At 37.8% G+C, this 25,299-nt stretch overlaps 1 protein-coding gene across 4 annotated transcripts in view; it reads right to left on the bottom strand.

Annotated features, from left to right (window-relative positions):
- HHAT (hedgehog acyltransferase) overlaps positions 1–25,299 on the bottom strand; it is a 172,599-nt gene that overhangs the window by 109,502 nt on the left and 37,798 nt on the right. For all 4 annotated transcript variants that reach the window (XM_068185783.1, XM_068185784.1, XM_068185785.1 and 1 more), the window contains 2 exons: positions 22,860–23,031; positions 13,322–13,472 (listed from right to left, as the gene is read on the bottom strand). In XM_068185783.1, the coding sequence (XP_068041884.1) occupies positions 13,322–13,472; positions 22,860–23,031 (323 nt within the window). The remainder of the gene's footprint in view (positions 1–13,321; positions 13,473–22,859; positions 23,032–25,299) is intronic.

Below are 25,299 nucleotides of genomic sequence, written 5' to 3' on the forward strand. Positions count from 1 at the left end.
CAAGTTCAAATTGTAAATGGGAGAAATAGTTCCATTACTTAAGGCTATGGATGTTGTCTACAGATGCCTGGGATAATGAATAGAAACATTGTGCAAGGCAAAAACACTGAAAGAAAGAATTATGGGAGACTGGTTCTGACAAAATACTACTACAGACATTTTTACTACTCTTCTTGTTCATATTTAAATATATACTGCAGTTAAGTCCACAAGTAAAGTGAAAATATAATGAAGCAGCAATGGAAACAGATCTAGCAGATGCAATTAATCCCTCCATTCTTAGATGGAAATGTTAAAAAGATGTAAAAGACAGTTTGTACAGCAGTGTTAAGGCTGCAACTTGGGGTTAGAAATAAGCAATTTCATTAAATGAAAAAAGGGAACAAATAATCACAATGTATTTGCATTAAAATTTCATAGTGATCCCTTCAACAGAGGACTCCACTCATCAGGCATGGCAGTGTACCCCACAATCAGCACACCAATAGACCTGCCATATGTACACTGACAGGATTATCTACTGCCTATAAAAGATCCCCATATATACTTGATATTAGAACAAAGTTTATAACCAACTTCACACAACTTGTTAAATCCTGAAGTTCCCTGCAAAATACAGGATTTAGCTAGTAGTTCTTGCAATTTAGGGTGCCCCAGTTACATAAGTTTTAGAAATGCCTCAGTTATCTAAGTTTCAGAAATCCTATATATTTCATATATCCTATATTTCAAAATAAATGTTTTCATTAAAATCTAAAATAATGGGAGAAAAGATATCCTCAGTAATATTAGTAAAAAATTATTTACCAGTTAAATTCTCTATACTGCTCAGATGTCAATAGCTATATAATATTTCAAATTTTGGAGAAGTAAGTAAAATCTAGTTTATCAAAATAGCAATGGTCTTAGAACAAAGCAAAATCTTAACTAGCCAAAGGAACAATAAAAGGGAGATATATTTAACCTCAATTTCATAATCACTATAGACAGTACTGATAATTTGATAGCTATTTTCTTTATAAAAGCATCTCTAATTCTGCTCCTCTGTAGGGCAGTTTTGGATCACAGTTCTTACACAATTTTCATGCTTTTCTTAAGCATGGAAGCTCTAGCTTGATACAATTCAACGAAACATTAAACATACAATCCCTCATAATCAAACTTATCTTTTCTCAGTACATCAACTACAGATTGGTGACCAATAATACACATACACCAAACCAAAAAAGACCTTTTCCAAAATACAATCTTTGAAAATGTACCTGCAGGAGAAAGATGTATAATTGCAGGCAGAGGTTTCAAAATTATTTCAGACGTGCAGTTTCTGCTTTGAAAGCTAAATGCATTATGCAATAACCTGTCTTCAAATTTTCATTCAGAACAAAGATGATGGAGAAAAAACTTAAAAATTTTAAGCACATAGCATCCAGTGGATTGTTTATAATCCCACTTTCCACAAAGCTGTGTCTTTCTTTAACTGAAGTCTAAATGCTGGTTCCTCAAAAGAGGAACTGCGAGAGCCTCTAGTACACAGCTTTTATATTCCATCAAGTATGCCTACAATATTTAAGGACTTACCTAGATGAAAACTGCTACTCATTAGCTGTGTTAGGGACTACAATTCACAATTCCTGTATGTTGACTAAAGGACCCTGATCTCACAAGGTCTGATTGTGAAATCTCATTCCAAGGATTTACAATGATATAAAAAAATGTAAATACTGAGCACATTATAAGATTACAAGAATCAACTTAAAGTAAAGCCAGCTACTAGAGCTGTATTTTATGAAACCAATTGCAATAATGTCAATTGCCCAACTCTGATTTTGTGCATCCATATTTTTAAGCCATGTGCTGAAGAGAAACCAGCATAGCTTTATTTCCTGTCAGTTCCACCCCAGGACTGCTGGGCTGCACAAGTGCAGTGCAGTGGGAAGTATTTGACTAACCATGGACTTCAGAAAGATGCTCACTGCAAGCAGTCAGTACATCAGCACAGAAAATCAGATAGCGGCCTGGTTCTTACTTTGGGCCTCACCTTCAGGGGAGAAAATCTATGCAAATAGTTTGCCATTTGGGGAAAAAAAAATTAGTAACGTAGATGGAGACAGGCAAATGTGACACTGTGTACCCAGAGACTGCATTGCATTGTAGACAGAAATATCCCAGACATCTTAAAAACAGTCATGTTGCCACTGAACATAAACAATTCTGAATGCAGACAGGAATGGTGTAATTTCTATAAGCAGGACAGGAGCAAACAATATAATTACACTTAAATCTCTTTGAATCAGCCTGGTTGCCATTTATGGTAGTGAAGAATTCCAACAAGTGGGTTATTTATTATAGTTTCGGTACTCTGGGTATTCAACATCTCTTTTAAAAAGCATTGTAGGTGCTGTAATGTTTCAACAATAGTTCTTTAAAATGCAGCTGAACTTGACACTAGGAGGTCAAATTCATTCCCATACCCTCAGAGTAGCCTGTTCTATTGAATTGCAGAATTGTTTGCAAGACCAGCACTTCCATTAGATGTCTTTGCAAATAAATGTGGCAATTAGCCAGTGAGCTGCTGACCAAGAGTCTCTCCCACACCAGAATATTTTGCACTGGAGACTGAGGAGTCTGAATGACAGCTGCCTTCACTAACAGCATTCAAGTTACTTCATTGCCCCCGCTTTTTGAGCGGCCCCTTACAGCAGGGATGCCCAAAAGACTCTGTAAAAAAAATTCCCCTTTTTGCCCAGAACTACTTTTCTGGATTATCCTAGATCTGCTCATGTTTTTTTCCAATGCTGCCTATGGCAACCTTCCCAGCAGGCAGTGCTTTAAAGATGAGTGCTTCCCAATTTCAAATAATTACAAGCGTGCAATGTGAATCTGGAACAATTTTAGAGTCTTGTCTGAAGAGTTAGATTACTACCAGGAAAGCAGATACTAAAGTCTATATGCAGGTTTTACAAGTAGTATTATTTAATGTCTCAATGAGCTATAAAACTCTGCTAAAGGAAATCCCTGGAGGGTGTACAGCCTACCAAACAGAATAAGTATTTTTCAAGCAGTGACTGCTACCAATTGATTCACCATCATCTTCATTATTAAATAAACATCTGGGAAAGCCATCTATATTTTAAAAAAGACACTTTTGCCTGTCCATGGCTTGCATTCATTCAGTTTTCTGCAAGTTTGTTATGAAGGTATAGGTCTCAGTTAAAGCTTGTTTCTTCAGTGACAAGCAGCACAATTCTTCTTCTAAATAACATATCTGCCTTCATACTTGAATACACTATTTATAAGCTGATGCACAAGTTCAAAAAGAAAAACAACAATTAAATTGTCACAGAAGATTTTGCAGGAGAGATAAACACAATAAGCAAACTGAAAATATTCACTTAAACTGTGAATATTGTGTAGCAGTATTAGTTTTTAAAATGAAGACAGAGACACCACATGAAAAATACAACCCAGCCCAATACAACAATCTGTTTGGATTTATCTGTTACCTAATGTATAGAATAGACTTTTGGACACTGAGCCTTTAAAGTCACATTTTAACATTTTTCTGGAGACTCTTCTGCCACATACAAGGATGTTTTCACAGCTCTCATTTTTGAGATCAGCCTTTCAATTTGTGCAAGACACTTGATGAATTCCACCCACATAAGGGTTTTAGTCTGCCCACTGATATGATAGTGAAATTGGGAACAAATGCATATATGGAGCTCTTTTGGCACTCCTACCATTCTTCAAATCCTATAATTTCCTATGCATCTCCACTCTAACCATGCAACATAGAAGAAACAAATCATAGCTCAATCCAATGATAAGATTCCTGTTTAAGTGAATTCAATGTTCTTGTAAAAATCAAGAACTTAAGAACTTGCTAAGCCTAGATCTCAAGCTCCAATGGACCCTTTTGTTTGCAAGCTTTGACTTTAACCATCTGCAATGCAGTATTCTAGTAGCAGTTTGCTTTTATTTCAATGTAAAAATGCACCTAAGAGTAAAAATAAAAATCTATGCAATTTGAAAGAGAAAATATGAAGACTGTCAAATGCTTTCATATCATATCTTTGACAAACAATTTCTTGTTACAGCAATAATAAGAACAACTTGTGTATACATGAAGATATCTTTATCATTCTATGACACTTGCTTAAGGACACTGGAATTTTAACACTTCATGTTTAGATAAAACATTTTGAACCTCTGTTGTGTTTCTTCCTGGAAAGGTTCAGCAGTATACCAGCTTGCCTTTTGGTTTCTTCCATTATTAGAATAACCAAAGCTGCCACTGTGTTGTGCCTGTGCTGGATGCCTCCATACAGAGGTTCTTGCTCAGTGCTGTAAGAATTCTGTGGCACCAATATGGCAAATGCACCAACATTCATGTTACTTTACAGAAACAGTCCTCTGTAAATGTCTGATCACTTGAAGGAAAAGCCCTAAACCTTTTATTTGGGAAGTATTTACTGCATAGCATCACAGGGAGAAGCTAGGGCTTCCTGTACCCAGGAGAACAGTGGAAATCCACAGTGAAATCCTGACACCGTCAAAATCAGCACAAAACCCTCGCTGATTTCAAGGGAAGCAGAAATATACCTGGACTGACTTTGGACAGTCTATATAATGCAGGATACTATCCAACTTTGGTGTGCATTTTCTTAGATACACTTTCATCTCCAAGCAGAAACTATTAGTAAGCCTCAAAGCTTCATCTGCACAGTTTCAGTTACTAGCTGGGAACTCAGGCTGGAGACCTGCATAGTAAAATTAACTTACAGTAAGACACCCACAAGGAGAAAGCTCTTTTGAGGACCACAGAAAAACACTTCACAATGCTAGTGGCCTCCAGCCTACAAATTGAACTCATGACCTAATATGTTTTATTGTTTTATTTCAGTTTAAATGCAGAAATTGTATTATATCAGAAAGCCTGAGGAAAGTTGTAATGATTCTAGGCAGTGACTCCTCACCCCTGTAATCTCCTGGACAGAAAGAGAAGCAGAACGTTCAGTAGGCATCACCCATTGCCAGTGTGTATGTAAATTGCACACAAATCTGCCTACTTGGGAGGCTTTAAAATAACAAATTGGTTCTGTTTCTCACATATCTAATCACTGGATCTTGGTGATACAGCTCAGCAAACACTTTTTTAAAAAGTGAAGTCTCATTTGTATTCTGTTAATCTTTCCTAGAACACTTCAGAAGAAATATTACTTTAATTTTATAGCCTCCCCAATTCTTCAAAAGCCTATAGGAGATCATGGAGAGTGGATGAAACCTAATGCCCATTAGTGGCAAACTCCCATAGGGAAAGTTCTCCCTCAGTCTTTGTCATGTAAGACTCCTGCACTGCAGCGTGATTGTCCAATTACTGTGAGATCTCTATCCTTACTGCAAACAGAGCAAACAAGTTTATTAACAGCCATTACTCATTTTCTACAGTAGTTGTGATCAGGCACAGTGTTGCTTGCCAAATGTGAGCAGCAGTAATAGTTTGTATCTACACAGAGCTCATATCAAATACAGTGAGCAATGGGCTTCACAGGTGAAGAGCTGTAGGTGGGTTTAGCTTGACTGTTAAACAACCCAGCAATTACAAATTACAGTGACAATGCAGTCATTAGACAAATAAATTCCCAATAATTACATAATTTAGATCCAAGAAGGATTAGGGTGCCTTATTACCACACTTCTTTTTACACTCCAGAGTAACAGATTTTTTTTCCCCTCTGTTGAAGAGATTTAAGGAGCCTTCCAAAGTGTTGCTATAACCAGCAAATTGAACTGTACAGTACTGCAGCATGCACTAATTTAGCTGACATCAAAAGCAGTTAAATCTTTTGTCTTCATCAGTGAGAGAGAGAATGGCTAACCAGTCCAGAACTTTCATATATTCAGGTGACATCTTAGCTGGAAACATCACAGATCAATACTCAGCTTTAAGCATCACCACAGTTAACAAAAAATACAGTAGATCAGGGAGACTTATTTTTAAACTTTAAAACAAGTTATTCCACAATTAAAGATATGCATTAATTCTGCAATTAAATAGCCAACGTTTTGGCAAGCAGTTGAAGTATTCAGATATTGGCAAGCAGGTGCAATATTTAGAGGTTACTTATAACTCCACAGCCTAAGGAGATGTTTCCTCAACTCCAGCTGTCCGTGCACACTGTGACTGTGCATTTAACACCAAATCATTCTGCTTAGGAATACCACAGGAGATGTAGAGGGCATGGACATACAGGGAGACCTGCCTTACATTCAACTTTATGTATCAACAGAAGGAAGAAGAGCACTTTCCTTTCCAAGATTCACACTCAGCATCCTCAAATACCATGTTAATCTTCTCAAGTATGAAAACTTAATATTCTTTAAATGTTTTAAAGCATACCACATACCTCTTTAGGCATACAAGCTTTCCATGACACAACTGGTCTTATGCGTATTATTTTTACTACTAATTTGGGACCCGATCCAGTGCACTTGTACAGACAGGACAAGAAACCTAATCCTATGACTTCACAGTGTTAAAGTCTGTTAAAGTGTGCAGGCTTCTGCACACTTTGGCAATAATCTTAACTTTCAATAAAATTCTGTTTTACTCATGAGCACTAGGCTGTTTCAACATTGTGGGCATAACTGTATTTAGTCCAAATACCCTTTTAAATAATAGGCTGTTTCAACATTGTGGGCATAACTGTATTTAGTCCAAATACCCTTTTAAATAATCTTTCTCATATTTAAGATATCACCTCCAAAAAACAGTAGGGAAAAGATGCCTTTTGACTTTGGAATAGAAATGTTGCAGCATTAATATTTTTAAGTCTAAAACCAGTGAGAAGCTAGGTAATTAAAAGATGTTTATTCTACCTGATACATTGTTTACAACATACTGGACAACTTCCTTCTTTGAAAATATCAAAGGGTAAAAATATACCAGAAGAGACAATCCTAAACTCTCGAGAAAAGGGAAATTTGCATATGCATGTTTCCTTATGCAAGGAAGGCCTTTTCTTGTCTCTCAGTTCCAGTTGCTCAGTACTTCCCATCACAAACATGGAGTAGAGTGCTTTCAAAAACGTAGCTGTCTGGAACTGTAGGACAAATAAAAAACAAACCACCTGGAAAATACCTGATCCTCTTGAAGCTGACTGGTAGGCCGCTCATAGCACTGAAAATTAGATTCTCTGGTCATAGTACAAGTAGGCTTGTCCTGGGTCTAATCCCCAGACAGACCCTCTCCCCAGGCACAGAACCTCAGAGGAGGTCTTCCTACAGCTTTGGAAAGCAGCTGCTGCAACCCTGTCCACAGCAGGGTGGGCAGCAGGTGTGAGCCACAGATCTGGATGTGCCATTCAAATTGCTACCAGGCTTTGGGTGATTCATGCTGAATCCCTCCTTCCATCTGCCATGGAGATGTGGAGTTTCTTTTCACTGCCTGCCTGTCCTTCCCTCATGCAAATTTTTCAAGGCTTGGTAACTTAACTACTCCTGAGGATACCTGCCATATAAAGAAGTTTAACTTATCATCCTTCCTTTCTGCTCTGCAATTACCTCTAAATGACAGGTTGCACAACAGCAATTTGCTGTTATTACTAGCATGTAATCAGAGAACTAAACTCATAGGAAGAAGAAATTTAGGGAAAAAAATCTGCTATCTCCTATTTCATACCATCCATCAGCCTATCCAGAAACACCACAACAAAAGAGCACTACAAGACCCAAACAGAAAGAGTGAACCTTTCACCATTTGTTAAGAGTACAAGCCCCTGAACACACAAAGGCACATTACTCTGAGCCCAGAGGCAGGGATGTCATCCTGACTACACAGATCTGCAGCACAGCTACAGTTGCTATTATTACACACAATTATGTTTGTGTTAACTTGTGCCAAACATTGGCTATTTGGGAATTTAAGGAGGCAAGTTTTCCAAGTCAAGCACTGACAGAAACACAGCTTCTGATCTTATTTAAATTTCCTTAATGGTATTTTACAAAGCCTTTCAGCATCTTTCTTGTCTTGATGTCCTTAACAAGCTAATTCCCAAGATTATTTATTCCACTACTAAAAATCAGAAGCCCGAAGACCAGAAAGTACGTGTCAAACTGGCTGAGACTATAAGAGGCACAGATGAAAATGCACTCAAGTAATTACTTTACCTCTACAGGTCAGGAAGTCCATTTTCCTTTCTTAAATATCTATTTCAGTCCTCACCATAAACTAATAGGCAATTGAACAATACTATCAGGAGTTTAAGCCAGAAATAAAAGACAGTAAGTTTTTGCAGGCTATTCTTCATTCTAGAATTACTGCATGTGGTCACAGTGATTTCTTGTGCTCACACTCACACATAAGTGTCAGACTTATCTTTTCCCAGAAAAGTCCAAAACAAAGGGGAAAAAATCCTGGCAGTGTCCTTTTTGACAGACATACAAGGAATTGTTTCCACAAAGAGGAAAGTTTCAGGATCAATGGTAAAAGTAGGCAAAAAGTACCAGGATAAGGAAGAAACAAATGCAAATAAATTTACATATTTATCTGTAGATCTATTTTCTATAGCATCATTATAGCCAAGAATGTGATAAGACCACAGCAGACTGTAATCCATAATTTGAAGCAATTCACTGAGACCTTGCACAAAGACCATTTTTTCATGTCAGGCAAATAATCTTAAGCAGTAACAAGGCCACTAAATTAAACGGCAGATAATTTCTTGCAAATCATAACCCAGATGCCATTTCTGAATGTCACTAAAGCATCACTGGCATAAATTTAACTCGTGTATACAGAAGTGTGTGTGTCTTTACATGCCAAATACAGCCCTCCTAGTCCACCCCTTAAGCATGCAAGAAAATCAGGGGTTGCCTAATGTCAGACTCTTGTCTGTCAAGAATCAGGGTGATAAATACAAGTAGAATCTAGAACCTAAAGCATAGTAGTTGAAAACTATCTGATCTTTATCACTGCATTTTTTATTTTCCTCTGGCAGCATTCTTCAACTTCATTTTCTGTATTCTAGATAAAATACGTTTCATATGCTACTTCTGCCTGCCTTCTTGAAAAGCCTCTACTCTTGCTGAGACTAATCCATATTAAACATGCATCACGTTTTAATGCAATTCATCCCCAACACACATGTTTCCAAACTATTTTGGGATATTTGAGAATGACAAGATTTCAAGGTAGAAAGACACAGAAGTAGTCATGGAATCACAGAATTGTTTGGGTTGTAAGGGACCTTTAAAGATAATCTAGTTTCAATGCCCCAACATGTGTAGAGATAACTCTCATTAGACCAGGTTGATCAGGACTCCATCCAACCTGGCCTTGAACAATTCCAGAGACAGGGCATCCACAACTTCTCTGGGCAACATATTCCAATGCCTCACCGCCATCTGACTAAAGAATTGCTTCTTAGAATCTAATCTAAACCTCTCCTCTTTCACTTCAAAACCATTTTCCCATGTCTATTACTATGTGCCTTCAAAAAAAGGTCTCTCTCCTTCTTTATTATAAGCCCCCTTTAAGTACTGGAAGGCTGATATGAGGTTTCCCTGGAGCCTTTGCTTCTCCAGGTTGAACCTCTCTCAAATCATCTCCATAGGCAAGGTGCTCCAGCCCTCTGAACATCATCAAGGTGTTGTGCTTCTGCATATTTCATATCAGTCTATGACCAGAAATAAATGTGAAGTTTATGTCAGGCTGTTCCCACAGCACGGCAAAACATATCTAACTAATGTGTCCAACATTTTTGTTGCAGAGTCATACCCCGTAACAGTATAAAAAAAAAATGGAAGCAGGATTATTTTTCCATGAACAGTAGCTAACTGTTGTCCTAATTTGCAAACTGACAAGTTCCTCTATGGAATACATTGCCAAGATAATTTACCAATATGTCAAAATTTATATAGGCTTTAGTTATGTACTATCTTTTGTTTCTGTTGTTTCCACACCATTACTCCTCCGCTAGGATATTTTTCCATACTGAAGTTTCAATTTGCAAGTTTCAGAAGTAACACAACTACTTCTAGTTGCACTACACAATTCATCCCCACTACCTGAGAAGTTGTATGGCAAGCATCAGCCTTGACTAATTCTTTAAAAGCACAAGTTTCCAACAACATTGGCTCTCTCCCACAATTCATTACCTTGCTTTTAACCCTGGTAACAAAAACTAAGTTTTAATTCATCACGGCTTAAGGTAAAGCAGACATTAAAAACTAAGATTGCATGCCATTGAACTGCTATCCTCTCTGGAAATCAGGAGCTCAGAGACTCCTTTTCACAGCTATAATAAAGCTTTTGAATAGCAGTGTATTTATCATGCATTTGTTAGCTATGCAGCTGCATATTTAGCAAGCTAATGATATCCTGGTGAAATGAAACCAGAGTAACACATTCAACACCTGTATTTGTCTTGAGACAGCAAACAAGATTGATAATTTTTTAACTCCAGAGATTGTCCTGATTAAATGTGAATTAGGGAGAACCTATCATAGGCTTGATAAATTTTTTAATTAAAGTCTTTTATTTTTAGGCTTGAATGGACACAATTTGGTTATTGTTTAGTACCATAGAGAGGCAGACTACTTGATTTGGTTTTTCAACACCTGCTTTGCTTTTCAGCTCTAAAGAAACTTTAGACAGCTTTAGACACACTGAGGTATCTTTCTTACCTTCCTGACTGAAAGCTCTTCCACATGCTGTATCAGAGTGAATTATGTCAGCATGTACTGACTAAAGTGACACAGGTCTGGATAGATTGGATCAAAAGCTTTGTTGTTATGCTCAAAGGACACCAGGTGGTGGTGTAAGGCTCCTTAGCAGCATATTTGGATTCCTTACATTGTGACATTCATGTTGTCTTTCTCTCCAGGCTACCTTCTCTCATTCAAAATGTGCACTGCTAAAAGTTTTGAGATAAAAATTGTTATACTGGGCCTTGGAAAGTCCAGCTAACATGTTTCTGACAGCATTCTCAAGTGGATACCAGCAAGAAGGGGAAGACTAAGCCAAGCATACACAAGCACTTTTTCCTGAGCAGTGTCCCTGATGCCAGACAGAAGGTAAGAGTGCTGTAACTCCAAATCATCTGGATTATTCCAATCCACCCCATTTCCCAACCTGGCCCTAAAAAGTCTTTAATAAGCTTTACCAGACTGCTATTTAATGAAAAGAGTCTGGTACAAATCTCACTCTACCAGCTTAAAACTAAACATGGCATTCTTAATATTTAAATTTGACATACTCTGATAAAGTTGTCAGGATCATTCCTATTAAAGTCTTGTATAAACAAACTATCAACATGCATTTTAGAACTTTAGGGAAATAGTGTCATGGCTAATAAGGCTTCACAACATGAGCCATTTACTTTCCCCTTTTTTCACCGTTTTATGCTAAACCCATAATTTGCACACTTTCTGTCCTGCTCACTCATACAGTTCAGAAACAAATGCTATTCCTACTTCTAACACAACATTCCTATACAAGATATCGATGCACCACTGCAAAGCCTCTGAGTAGAAGAGTTTGAAGAGTTTAACTGTAAAGGCATAAGGACATCACAATTCAGTGCATTCACAAAACTCCTTAGATAATTGAGAATGTCCTATAACACAGCAGCTACAGAAAAATCTACTACTAAAGAACTTTGAGAGCAAGAAATCAAGTCAAGGATATGTTAATTGACTTTTTTCAACATGCAAAGCAAACAAATTCAATCTGTAAAATAATTTTATTACTTCTGGCAATGAATTCTTGATAGAAATCAAATAATCGGGCAAAAGATAAATATCAGCACCTGACACATTTTCCTTCTATAAAGAAAAGTTTTCTACTTAGATATTAGTTTCAATTTTTGTACAAGAGTTATGAATATTTTAAGGAATGACTTTTTTTTACTGTGATACTCCACACATATTTGCAAGTACAGAGTACCTTTTCATGGCCTGTTACAGCTACCTGGCACAGCAGTGTCATCAGGGTTTGTGCTGAAATTCACTTTCACTTGGCATCTCCAGTGCAATACACAGATTCCCAGGAATAAGAACTGACAAAGGGGAAAAACTGCTGCTGTTTGCAACTCTGCCTACAAGGGCCAGCAGGCCAAGAGGTGCTGTTCTCATGAGAGTGCCTGGTAAAAATGACAGATTTCTGTATTAACTCTGTAGGTCATAAGTTCAGTGCAAACTCTGAAAGAGCATTTAAACCAAAGCAGTTGTAAGTAGCTCAAATAATTTTTAATAATTCATCTGTTTTCTGCTCTCTTCCTGCTGCATTTCTTTGAAAACTTCAGATCTACACTTGCCAACTATTATAAACTATAAAGCCTTCTTGTTACAACTAGCTTCAAGCTGAAAACAAAATTAAAATCTCATCCAATAAAACTTGGATAACAGCAGGCCCACTGTTTTTATGACTAAAATTAAAAGCTTTATTCATATTGCAAAGCAGTCACAGACAAGATGGAGTTAAGCACCATTCTTACAGGCCCTGCACCAACACAACAGGAGAGTAGCTTCTGCACTAAAAGACTGACAAGTCTAAATCATTACGGGAATGTTTTTAGAAGTTTGGGGCACAGCACGCCACAGCCTGAAGGAATATTGGCTAGTGCAGAGGAAAACAAGGGAGGAGAGAAGTCAAGGGAATCCAGGCTTACACAGAAGGTAAACATTAAGCAGAATCCACCTGGGAGACAGTTTTCAGTGAAAATATTTCAGTGAACACTAATTTAAAGTAAATATAAGATATAAAATTTATAGGGTTTTGAAGAAATATTGTGCTGAAACTGCTGTAAAAGCAAAGCAGATCCAGAAATTCATCCTACTATATGAACAAGTATCATTTTCATAGTACTTTTAATGTGTTCAAGAATTCCTCTACCATATGACTCTACATGTTAAAATAGTATAACTACAGCTTTCCTCATGTAATTAATCAAGCATTTATTTTCAGTCTCTGGAAGGATTTCAAGCTGAAATGTGGGGTTTAGACCCAGACTGAAAAAAAAAATTAATAGACAACTGGAAAAAATAATTGCTATATTAACTAGGTAGGCTAAGTCTAACTTTAGTAATTAAAAGGATGAAAATGCTGACATGGCTACTTGCCCTTATCCCTCCACAGTGTGAAAAAAGTAACCATCAAGTTGAAGTCCATTTAAAAAGCACTAAAGATTAATAATGGGGGTGGGAAAAAAAAGTACAAGGACAGGAAAGCAAACAGGTATGTAAGAATGAACACACATGCATGCTCTTCCTGACTGCCATGTATCAGTAATAAACTGCCTGAAAAGTAACAATGACTAACCTCCACATTTTAGTGAAACTGTGCATCAGGCTCACACAGCAAGGCAGAGCTGGAGGTTTGAGTCCATCCATTTGGAGGAGGAGGCCAGGAACACCATACAGAACCAGATATTTCACATAAAAAAAAAGTACTTGAGCTAAAGCCAGGCCACCTAAAACAAAAAATAACAAAACAAGAAAACATACCTTAAACAAGTCCTGAAACATTTTAAAAACCTGTTAGTACTGATTACCTTCAAACAGCAATATTATTCCAAGAACTAAGGCAAGCATCATTGCGTGATGGGAGATGCAACATTTGTCTCTTCACAAGAGACACAGCATACAAGCCCATGCATTTATGACATTAGGCACATATACAAAAGAGTACCATCATTCCAGCATGAAGGCACAAATCTGCATCTGTAGGTCCACTCTCAAAAATCTCTGGACTGTGGGTGTTGACCGCTATGAAAAAAAAACAACTGACTTATGTTGAACTAAAAATCAGAATATACCAATATAAGCAATGAACATTTACCACAGGAACAGAAAATTTATCTTTGCAAAAAAACCCCAACCAACCACTCTACATTTGTTGCTCCAGAACAGCCATAAACAATGGTTACAGCTGCATGTTATCCTGACATCCCCACAAACATTCCATGCCCCGTCAGATTGACTCCCCCTAAAAAATACCCCTACTGATGCCTTGTGAAGGCTGACCTGGAACAGAGGCTAATCAGAGTTAAAGAATAAAGTAGATAGTATTTATTAAAAGGCCTCAATGGATACACCTTGGGCAGTACAAGAGCCCAGCCAGGGCTACACCCAAGATGATCACAAAATAGACGACCGGTCACAAGGTCTCTCACTTTTGTAAGTTCTGGTCCATTTGCATATTGGAGTTAATTGCCCAGTTATAGCTTTAAGTTATGAAGTCCCATCCTTCTTATTTCTCTCTTCAGTCCACACTGTTTATGCTCTTGGGCCTGAGATTTGGGTGGTTGTCTTGGTCCCAAGCTAGGAAAGGAATTGTTTTGTCTACCTACTCTGTGAAGAGAGCTTACCATCCCTTAATATGAAGATCAGAACTACACACTAAAGCAGTACAGAATCTGAAAAATATAACAGCTAAAACCTAAGGCATCACTACAAGATCCCCTTCTGCTACATCCAAGGCATAGAAAACTGGAATTCCAATTGGCATAATGGTTAAAGCATATTTCAGTTTTTAAATCCACAGACAAAGGTCTCCTTAAGGTCCTGTAGCTACCTTAATTCCAAAGGAGGAATTTCATCAGTGTGCTTGCTCACAACCTCAGGTTATGACACAAACTCCAGCATCTCACACAGATCTGAGATGAAAATCATGCTTAGTCTCATTATTATTATTCATGCAATTAACAACCTTTGAATGCATTATAAAGGAAGATTATTCCTACTAATATTCTAAATGTTCTTTGTTGAAAAAGGTAGTATTGACCAATAAGTAAAAATACAGTAAAAAGCAGAATCCAGCACCTTTACAGAAACTGGTGAGGTCACTGCTGAAGGACCCAATAACTTTGGTGAACTTCTCCATCTGACAGTTGACATACAGAAAATCTCACCACAAAGAAGGAAAACTAAAATTATACTTCAATAGAGAAAAAAATTATAAAATGCAATTGCTACATCTACTTCTACTCCAGTGCTCTGCTTTTGCTCAGTTATATTACCTAACTTGACTGAAGGACTTCAGACATTCAACACAATTTTAAAACCTTCCAGCAGACTGTACTTAGACACAAAGTTTTTAATCTGACTGCAGCAGTACAACTCCATGAACATTTAAGTAACCTTTCTTTTTTTTTAAAGGGGGGAACATCTCTACTGCATTCTGCTGACTAATGAGTATACTACGGATGACAACCAAAAGCTAAGCATTAAAAATTCATCTACTGTATAATAAGCTAGAGTGAAATTCTGGCACTAATAGTGTAAAATGCAAAATTCCTGCTGACCTACACATGGCCACTATTTTGCTACAACAATCCAACATTTTTAGTTTTGATATCATAATCCATGTACACAATAAGAAACAGTTGTTCCATGCAAGATAGAAATTGATGCTAGAACAAAATACTGAGACATGAAGCTTATGTTATTTTACTTCAGGGAAGCAGGCATCAAGTATTCAATAACATTTTTCCCCAGAGGAAAACAAACAATCAGAAGCACAATTTGGATACTAGCCAATTAGCTCCACATTAGATTACTGCTAAATCATCTGTACAGCCAAATTTCTGCTTTAATTCCCTTCTCATTCAGTGTCTCATTTCTTTTCTGACAAACTTCATTGGAGAGCTGAACACTGACACCCACACAAACCAATTATGAACATCACAGCTGTCTGTGAAGTAGTAAAATTCAAAATCCTTTGGCTGCACTTGATGGAAAGGTATTTAGAAACAGGCTTCCACTCTGAGACCCAAAAAATCAATACATTTGATTTTAAATAAAATTATGAAAGATTGAGTTCATGGACACAAAGTCATAATATGCAAGTTGGGGAAAAAAGGCATTTTCACCATCTCCAATAACACACATCTGGGTTGTTATTACTGTAACTTAGAGGCAGCTCAGTAGCACTGGCATTTTAAACACAGACATCACATCACAGTCACACCTAGCACACAGGAGCTACTCTGTGAGTGGCAATTCTAAGACTCACAAAAACAGCAACACAAAGGTCCCTATCAAAATACACAGATCAAGTTCTCATTGGTCTTGAGCTCATGCCAGCAGTAGGAGAGTTCTGGCCACAATGGGAAAACTAAGGGCAACATTCACAGCCACACGATAGCTGGGCTGCACTGGCAACAGGCACAGGCTTTAAACCTTCTTGCATACCTGAGACATTCCAGCTGCTTTGCATTTGTTCCATTCTAGCACAAAGTAGCCAGAAGCACACAGCTTCACCTGATTTAGAAGCATGAAATTAATAATCAAATTCATTAACAATATCACGTAATTTCTTCTCCACTGTTTGATATAATAATTCCTCCACACACGAGCATTATTTTAAATTGGAAACAAGCCATATCAAATGTATATTATGACACACATAAAGGAAAAGAGAAAAAGTACAGCCAAGATTCTATCTTTTCTCCAGAATAAATTAATTCAAAGGATTGAAAGTTGAGATTATTTTTTTAAACAGAATGTCTTAAGGGACAAAATATCAAGGTAAAGTACCTGATCTTAATCCTATGCATTTCAATGGTCAAGCTGTTTGAAGTCCCAGACTAAAGCAATTTACTTTTATAGAAGCTGGTATTTTCAATTTATCATCTTCCAATCCTTAAAAAATCCTAAGCTTTCCTATGTTTTAAAAAAGTATTTATAGACCGTCAAGTATTTTCCTTAACCTTAAGTTTACTGCAAAACTGCATTTCCTAAAGTTTCATAGAGCTTTGAAACAAAGATCATGACAAATTAGAATATCCACATGATGTAATTTTAGTCTACATGTTCTCAAAATTCTGACTGATAGTTCTTGACAGAAGTTAACAAATAGAATACTTTAATAAGCAAGCAACAAAACATTTGCATCCAGATATTACAAATCACACTTGACATTTTTCTGTCCTTAAGCCAACACCAAAAGTCATGGTCAACTGTAACTAAGAAGGCAATTTTATTATCAGCACAACATCACAACTTTACCCTTTTTGCAGCTACATTGACCCAATGGCATTAGTGATTGTAGATGCTTGTTTCTGTCAAGTACCAGGACAGGTTCCACTAGCAAAGAGAGATAAATATGCAGTCACATTTCAAAAGGGTCACTGACACATGGCAGAAGTCTAATAGGAAGCAGACATTTATAACAGCTCAGAATTTGGGGCCATATCATCAAGTTCAAAATAACTCAGCCTTCCAGCAGCACACAAGAAGCAAGAAACATCCCTCTGTGGATGGAGTAGTGGCAAGAAAGTACCACAGTGTTTGTCCTGGAGGCTAAGTGCTTATTTTTAGAGAAAGGTGAATGGATATAAAGGTCCCAAAGTGAAATTACTTAAACAAGACTAAACAGCTGTCAAGGGACTCTCAGTAAAGGCATAGACAGGTCTTCCAAGTTAAAGTAAACCAGAAGGCTTTTTGAGCACACACATGCTATAAAGACAGCTACCATGAATACTCCCAAGGACTTTGAGAAAGTTGGTCTAGTGGAAGGAATGCCCATGGCAAAGGGGTTGGAATTAGATGATCTTTAAGGTTCCTTCCAACTCAAACCATGATATGAAAACATCTACTGTAAGTATTATGTTCAACAGTAAATACTTGCAGGAAAAGGCTCTCTACATAAAACAAGAGTTATCACATTGCACTGTTTTTTACTGGGATACAGTTAATTTTCTTCACAGTGGCCAGTGTGCGGCTGTGTTTTGGATTTGTGCAGAAAACAGTGTTGATGAAAGCAGAGAGATATTTTTGTTACTACAGGGTTTAGAGAGTCAAGGTCTTTTCTGCTCCTCACCCTCCACCAGTGAGAATGCTGAGGGTGCACAAGGAGCTTGGAGGAGACAGAGTCAGGAGAGCTGACCCCAACTGACCCAAGGGGTATCCCATACCATATACTCATCTTAGCATATAAAGCTAGGGGAATAAGAAAGGTGGAATGTTCAGAGTGAAGGCATTTGTCTTCCTAAGTAACCACTGTACATGAAGGAGCCCAGCTTCCCTGGGGCAGATCCAACACCTGCCTGCCCAGAGAAGTGGGGTACTAATTCCTTGTTTTGCTCTGCTTGTGCATGCAGCATTTTCTTTGCCTATTAAACTGTCTTTATCTCAATCCATAAATTCTCAGTTTTATTCTTCCAATTATCTTCCCACCTTTCCAAGAAAAGAAAAGGAGTGGGCAGCTGTGTGGTGTTCAGTTTTTAGCTGGGATTAAGCCAAAATATGCATGAGTAAAAAGAAAAGTAGTTATAGAAGTAGGTTAATTGCCAATATGGTCTTGAAGTTTAGCCTACAGGAAAGATTAGAAAAAGAAAAACTACACACATGAACAATTCTTTCTACAAAACAGAGAACAATATTTTAGCAAAAAAAAAATCTAAGTTTTCTGACTCATATTTCCAGTTTTCAAACAGACCTCAATATGCCAAATATTTAATCAACTTCTCCTTATCATTATCTTCTAGGATGAAAAAAATCTCAGACTCGTCTTAGTATTTCATTGCTACTTAGATGAACAGATACCCTGATTTCAATAGCAAAATGCTGCATGCTTCTGAAAATGAACTCAAAAATCTATTTCCTATCTGTGGGTTTATCATAAACTGCAAACACATCAAAACCAGCATCCTACACCAAATTTACACAGACTACTCTATAGGTCTCACTGTCAAAGAAGAACATACATAACATTTCTTCTTCTAACAAATTAAAACATGGGATCAGCAACTACAGATTAAGCCAGGTGGCTCCACGTTTGAACAGATCATATTCTAGACTGACTTACATGCCACTCATATGAAAATACCTTTTTGAAGTAGTAGAACCTAGTTAATAATTAAAACAGTGATAGCTAATTGACACTACCTTGTGCATGCTTCACTAGAACAAAAGGACCGCGCGTGGTTAGGACTGATACATGAAACCCATAGAGAATTCCCAACATTCTATCACGTGTGTACGTCTCAGATGTATACCTACACATCACATACCTCTGACAAAGCACAGACAGATTCCTAGTAAAATATATTTTCACAACTACGGGATCTATTAAGATCTAAATTAATCCAGGGCAACAATTATATTCAAAAACATATTTTCATACACACTTCTGTCTTCCATCATCCCCTGTACCTTGCCAGATGGACGTGAAGCTCTGCTCAGATGAGCAGAGATAAGTAGATGGTGCGGAATCACCAGGATAAATGTGAAGCCTCATCAGGGAAATACAGGCAATACTTCTTCCAACATCTGCATTTTCAGAATCAGACTTAAGAAACAAATGACCTAGCAACACACATTTTAGTTTCTATACAATAGAATGTACCTTAGCAAAGTGAATTTTACCATTGGTAGTCTACACTGTCATAGCAAAGAAAAAAAAAATCACTTGTTTCAATTTGAGCACTTTCAACCAATGCTATTAAGCTCCTCATTACCACATGTCAGTGAATTTGTCATTCAGCTGCGGAAGCCTGAAGAACAGACATTGAAAAGGATCACCAATCTACCTGTCTTTTGCTCATTTCTTTTCTCTTGCTTCATTACATACCATATCCAAAAATTACTCTGTAGAACAGATGAACCTCTGATCTGGCACAGTGTAGCTATTGTTCTGGTATACTGCAATTCATCAGGATACTGGATTACTGGAATTCATAGTGGTTTTTATTCTTGGTGCCTGCAAATCTACATTTTACAGTGTGAAATGTAAAGGCAGAAAATTATTCCACATTAATGTTAAAACTGAGAAGAATGAACTATCATGACTTCCATTGACATGGAATATGGGTCTTCCTGCTGTGTCATTAGATCTGAAAGCACCCAATTTTTTCAGCCAATCTGACTGATGCTACCAGAATGAGATGCAGCACTAACACAAAACCATGGAATTGCTATAAACACTGCATTTGATAGTCATCATTAAAAAAGCACAAATGCCCTGATATTGCTCAGTATGTCAATAGCTAACTATCCACAGACCCAAACATTTGTGAACAGAGACACAATGATTTGTGAATTCTGGAAAATGCTCACATTCTCCAAACAATGGCTTCATGGGACCAATAAAAAAAAGTTCTGTGATTACACAGCTGACAACTTTAAATTAATTATGTGTTCAGACATTAACATCCCTTCCACAAAATGAAGGGCCATATATATATAGCAAACAGTCACAGAGTTGGCTACAGCCCCATCATATTCCTCATTCTGTTCTGGATTGGGACCTAATATTCGGTTACTGAAAAGCTATATTGCACCACTTGGTATGTTGCTGCTTCCAGAAACTCATTTGCCTCTGATTCCACCCACACAGGAGAAAATACTTCTCTTACTGCTGGGTAACATTCTCCTACTATTTTTTAAATTTAATACCTGTGTGCCCTTAGCAATGTTAGTTTAGGTACTTTAGCATTTCTGCTTTACATGGCCATAAATGGCATTGTTATACACTAGCATTTTTTAACGAGCATTGTAACTCAGGGTTTAGTTTTTGGGTATTTATTTCTTTGTTGTCTCACCTTACAGGAACAGCACACAGTGATGCAGAACACACTGTAGCTTCACAGTCATGAGGAGTACACTGACATTGCTCTTAGGTGCTAGGAGCAAAACCTCACAGCAGTGTTGTCTTGCCTGCACTTCTGGCATTTACTGGCAGTAAATGACAACAGCAGTGTTGTCTTGCCTGCACTTCTGGCATTTACTGCCCATTGTTCAAAGTTATCCCAGAAAAAAAAATGCAGCAGCAGATATAAGCTCCCTAATTAGAGGTAATTGCAGAACAGCATCACAGCCTTTCCCTTAAGTTTACCAGGCTATCAGGGCAGCCAGGCATCACTGTGTAAATAGATGTTTCATGCTGTTTTGAAGCTGCTGTAGTCAAACAGGACACCCAAAATGAACACACCCCAACAGTGCAGAAAGGCTTACGTACCATGGATAATCCTCCTGAGTCAACAGCAAGCTGCTTCCTTGGTCTTAAGACTCAGTTATCTGATGAAATTAGTTCCAGCAACACAGCATGCAAAGTAATAGAGGAGAGTGTTTGGCTCTGTACAGGAACTGGTGTAGAAACATGCTAAGATCCATTAGGGTCCAGTAAGACTTAATAGTAAATTATTACCAGTACCCATACTCATATATTGGTAGCTCCCTAAAGCAAGTCACAACAATGGCCTAGCACTGATTTTACTTTAAGGAAACCTATATAACCATTGTGATAAAACATTAAGTGACCAACTTCTAGCTCAAAACTTCATTTATAGTATATTTTAAACACCTGCCTACATTACTACAAAAACAAAGCTCAGTGAGAATAGGGTTACATTTTGAGTACACCTCTCCTGAAGGCAAGGTTCTCCACAGGTAGCTTGTTAAAATACAATCATTTAATTTGACATTGGGCAGCTTTACAGTCCAAACTTGCTCTAAATGGCTTTCATCTCCTGTTGCTTTGAGGCATTTTCACCTTTTCTAACCCTCTGTTCAAAGTGCATTTTAATTCTTAGGTTAACACACTTTATTTCATCAAATAAATACACAGACAACTTAGCTGTTGTCTATAACGTAACTCCCTCCCCACCCTATAAAATCAACACTGGTAGTCTTGAAGGGAGGGAACAATCCACCAGTAGTACCACTGCTGGAATATTTCATCCCTAATTCTGGAGCCTTCCCTGCATTATCAAGTGGCCAGCTTTTTGTAACACACACAAGCACTAGGAACTAAGAGATTTAACTCATCAATGAACTGACATTTAGAATAGAAAATGAAAACTCAGAATCCACTTTCTAAACAGTGACTGAGTGAGGAGTAGAACAAATAACAAACCACTGAGGCAAACCTCTCCCTTTCTTGCTCTCCATCTGCCCTTGCCCTTTTCTAGATATAAAAATTATATACTAAAACATGTATCTAGTGTGCATGTATGCACACAGGGGTACACAGAGAGTGCACACATTGCCCTCTGCTGACCAGAGTCCAATGCAGTCCAAGTGTTCTCCAACACACACACACTGTGGTGATACAAGTAAGCGTCAGCAACTGCTGGACAGGACAGTGTGTGTATCAATCCCTGGTGTAAGAGACAGCTCCTGCAAGTCAGGAGTCACCAAGGCTTTTTCAGAAACCAGTTTTAAGGCCTGGGGTTTCTTTGCTTTTCTTCTTCCTACCTGGTCATACAGCTTGGGAAGTGGGGGCAGGAATCAAATCAACCGCATATGCCAGTTGCTTACATACCATCACCTAAAGCTTTTGCTGATTTATGCTGCATTTGTCAGCACTCTTCTTCCTCACAGTTGGGCATTTTAATGAAATACCAAGGAGCTGCAGACAGGGTAGTGAGGGAAGCTAAGCAGGAAAACAGAACTGAGAGGCACTTTCAGGTTACCTTATTTGCAAGTTGTTCCCTCTACTATTTTTACAAGTTATGTCCTTTTCAATGTGAATGCAAACTAGAAACATCAATCAGAAGGAGATAAAAATAATTCTTAACATCTCCCCTTCTTCATCCCCACAATTAATAAACTCCTTTTAAGTGTCCACTTCTATGACTTGAGGGGGAGAATCACCTTAGACCAAAATTTAGAGACATATTCTAGATTGGGAAAAGTAAAGAATATTTTTTAATTTAGGAAGCAGCTCAATAAGTTCAACTAAGCTTATGGAGAATCCACATGCTATATTAAGAGTCTGTAGACCACCTTTCTGACAGTGGCTGGCTATAATGTGCTACATTTAAGTACCTACAAATGAACACAAAAGAGATGCAGACTGTGGTTCTTGAAGTGGGGGGAAGAAGAAAGATTTCTGCTATTGTTTCTATACTCACCCAAGGCCCAGTAAGATGCAGATTCCAAAGGCAGAGCACTACTGTAGAGAGCATGGATATACATGAGGTGAATCATCAGCTCAGCCAGGCACCACCAAAAGAAAATACGAATTATGCCCACAATTAAGATGCTGAGATTGGTCTTCAGACTGATAGCTTCTTGTCTCCTCATCTAAAGAAGAAATCCAAAGACGTTACCTGGCACAAAACTGACCATTTTAGCCAAAATACTCATCCTGGGAACTTCTGACTACACCATTTGGAAATTCCTCACACACTCTCAAGGGAAACTGCTCTCTCCATTCTCAATCTCAGTAAGCAGTAGAAACCAACAAGACGACAAATGAGTATGCATATTGCACCTAACTGTTGTAAAAAAGGCCAACTGTTGTTAACCTGAATAGAATCCAGACATGAGACTTTAACTCCTGCAACTTGACCTCTGGAGATCATATAAAAAGATTAAAGAAACTACAGCTATGAAGGTTTTCTAAGCAGCAGCCCTTCCAAACATGAAAAATGACTGCTTATACTTAAAATACCTCTAACTTCTACCAACTGCAGAGAATCGATGACTTGAAGACCGTTCTTAATTTTCCTCTCATAGCATTGCCAAAGTCAGCAAGATCTACAGAATGTGCTAAGAAAATGGAAGTGCAAGTTAAATATCCAATAAGGCAAAGTTTGCAGTTGACAGGCTTCTCAAGAGGCTCCAAACTCTTAGACTGCTAACTGCAGTAAACACATTGGTGTATTATTACTGCACCACCTTTCCACCACAAAAGAGAATAGAATCAAAAACCAGAAACATAGGATTGCCTAAAAATTCAGTCATGCGTTATACATCCATTATTGTGTGCAACATTTCCTTCTCCAGTCTCTAACTGGCCACCAAAAATGCACATACAAGAGAAGTGACCAGCTCACCTGCACAGGCCCTCAGTCCCAAGCACAGTACAGTTAACATGCACACTCATTTGGAGGGCTCCTTTGTATCAGCTACATGACAATGTGAAAGCTTGGAGACTACCATTTTATCACAGGGATTTGCACAACAGGCCTTCAAACCCATATCTAAAACTACTATGCCTTGCTTCAACGAGAAATTCCACAAGGCCAGTGACAAAGTGTCAGTGTTTCATTTTTGCCTGGCAGTGGATGCCAATTGCCAGAACTGCTATCACACTCTTCAGGTCATACAGCAGTTCACTAACTTCAGCTCCAGAATTTCTGCCTTCCAGTGTGCTCAGCAGGAGCCCTCATCCCAGTCTCAGCTTCAATTAAGGGGTTCTGAAAGTGGTCTCATACAACAGCATCAAAAAAGATTCTCTTTGTATTCTGCCTTTTGAATCAACTGCTGGGCACTGCGTCCTTTGAAATCCTTTTCTGATCTCATCTGCCAAGGTAACACCCTCTGCTCAGGTAAGAGCTCTGACAATACCTTCAGCAAACACATTAGGGTTATTCAGTTTGTTCCATCTTCTTCATGGTTTTAACCACACATACCTGTGCATATTTAAGGAGAACCTTCTGCAAATAAAGACATATTATTCTCAATCATCTTTTTTCTTCTTATACCAAAAATACATGTGCTCTTTGCATAGTTCTTTGCTGAGCCATATCAGGTGAGCTAAGTTTCAAAGCAAGGCTCCCTGAGTTTTTCCTATCAGCTATCCCCAAGCTGTTTTCAGCTTGGAGTCCTACAGGTCTTCTGAAACAGTCCCTGGAAAGAAAGTATAACTGTCCCTCTCCTGGCACACAAGGATTTAAGTGGAATTTAACACACTTTAGAAGCTACAAAACAATAATTAGTAAAAAAATACTACCTCAGTTTCTATGCAAGTCTATGTGGACTTTTCCCACAATATCCAGCCCAGGATAACATTCAACCTTACCAAAGTAAGTGAAAACAAATGAGCATAGGACTTTTCACTCAAGGATCCACTGGAATCTAGTTTCACTTTCAAAAAGCCCAGTATTTGTTTTGGCTTCAACAGAAAATTCCCAAATATAAACAGAGGCAAGTAATCCCTAAGCTTCTATGCATAAACTGAAAAAGCAGTTTTATGGTTTGAAATGTTCACTAATCTGATTTGACACAATAATTTTAACTATAGACACAACAGGTTGTGATACCACTTCTTACTCAAGTAAGAAAATATGGAAAGCAATAAAGGATGAAAACATGGACTTTTCCCATCATGTAAAAAGCAGGTTTGAAAAGAAGCCTGCAAGGGACTAAGAAAAGCATTCAGTACAGTTCATAGGCCTTATATTTTAAACAAGCTGCTCAGTTGAAGCAAAGTGCTCCTAGTAAGTCATCAGCTGTTTTCACATCAATGTGAGGAAAAACAGGAGTTCTCAGGAATTCCCAATACAATCTATCAGCTTTCTGTGACTCTGAAATCCATTTCAGAGTTAACAGCAAGCTTATGCTAAA

This window comes from Anomalospiza imberbis, chromosome 3 (assembly GCF_031753505.1).
Source record: "Anomalospiza imberbis isolate Cuckoo-Finch-1a 21T00152 chromosome 3, ASM3175350v1, whole genome shotgun sequence".
NCBI lineage: Eukaryota > Metazoa > Chordata > Aves > Passeriformes > Viduidae > Anomalospiza > Anomalospiza imberbis.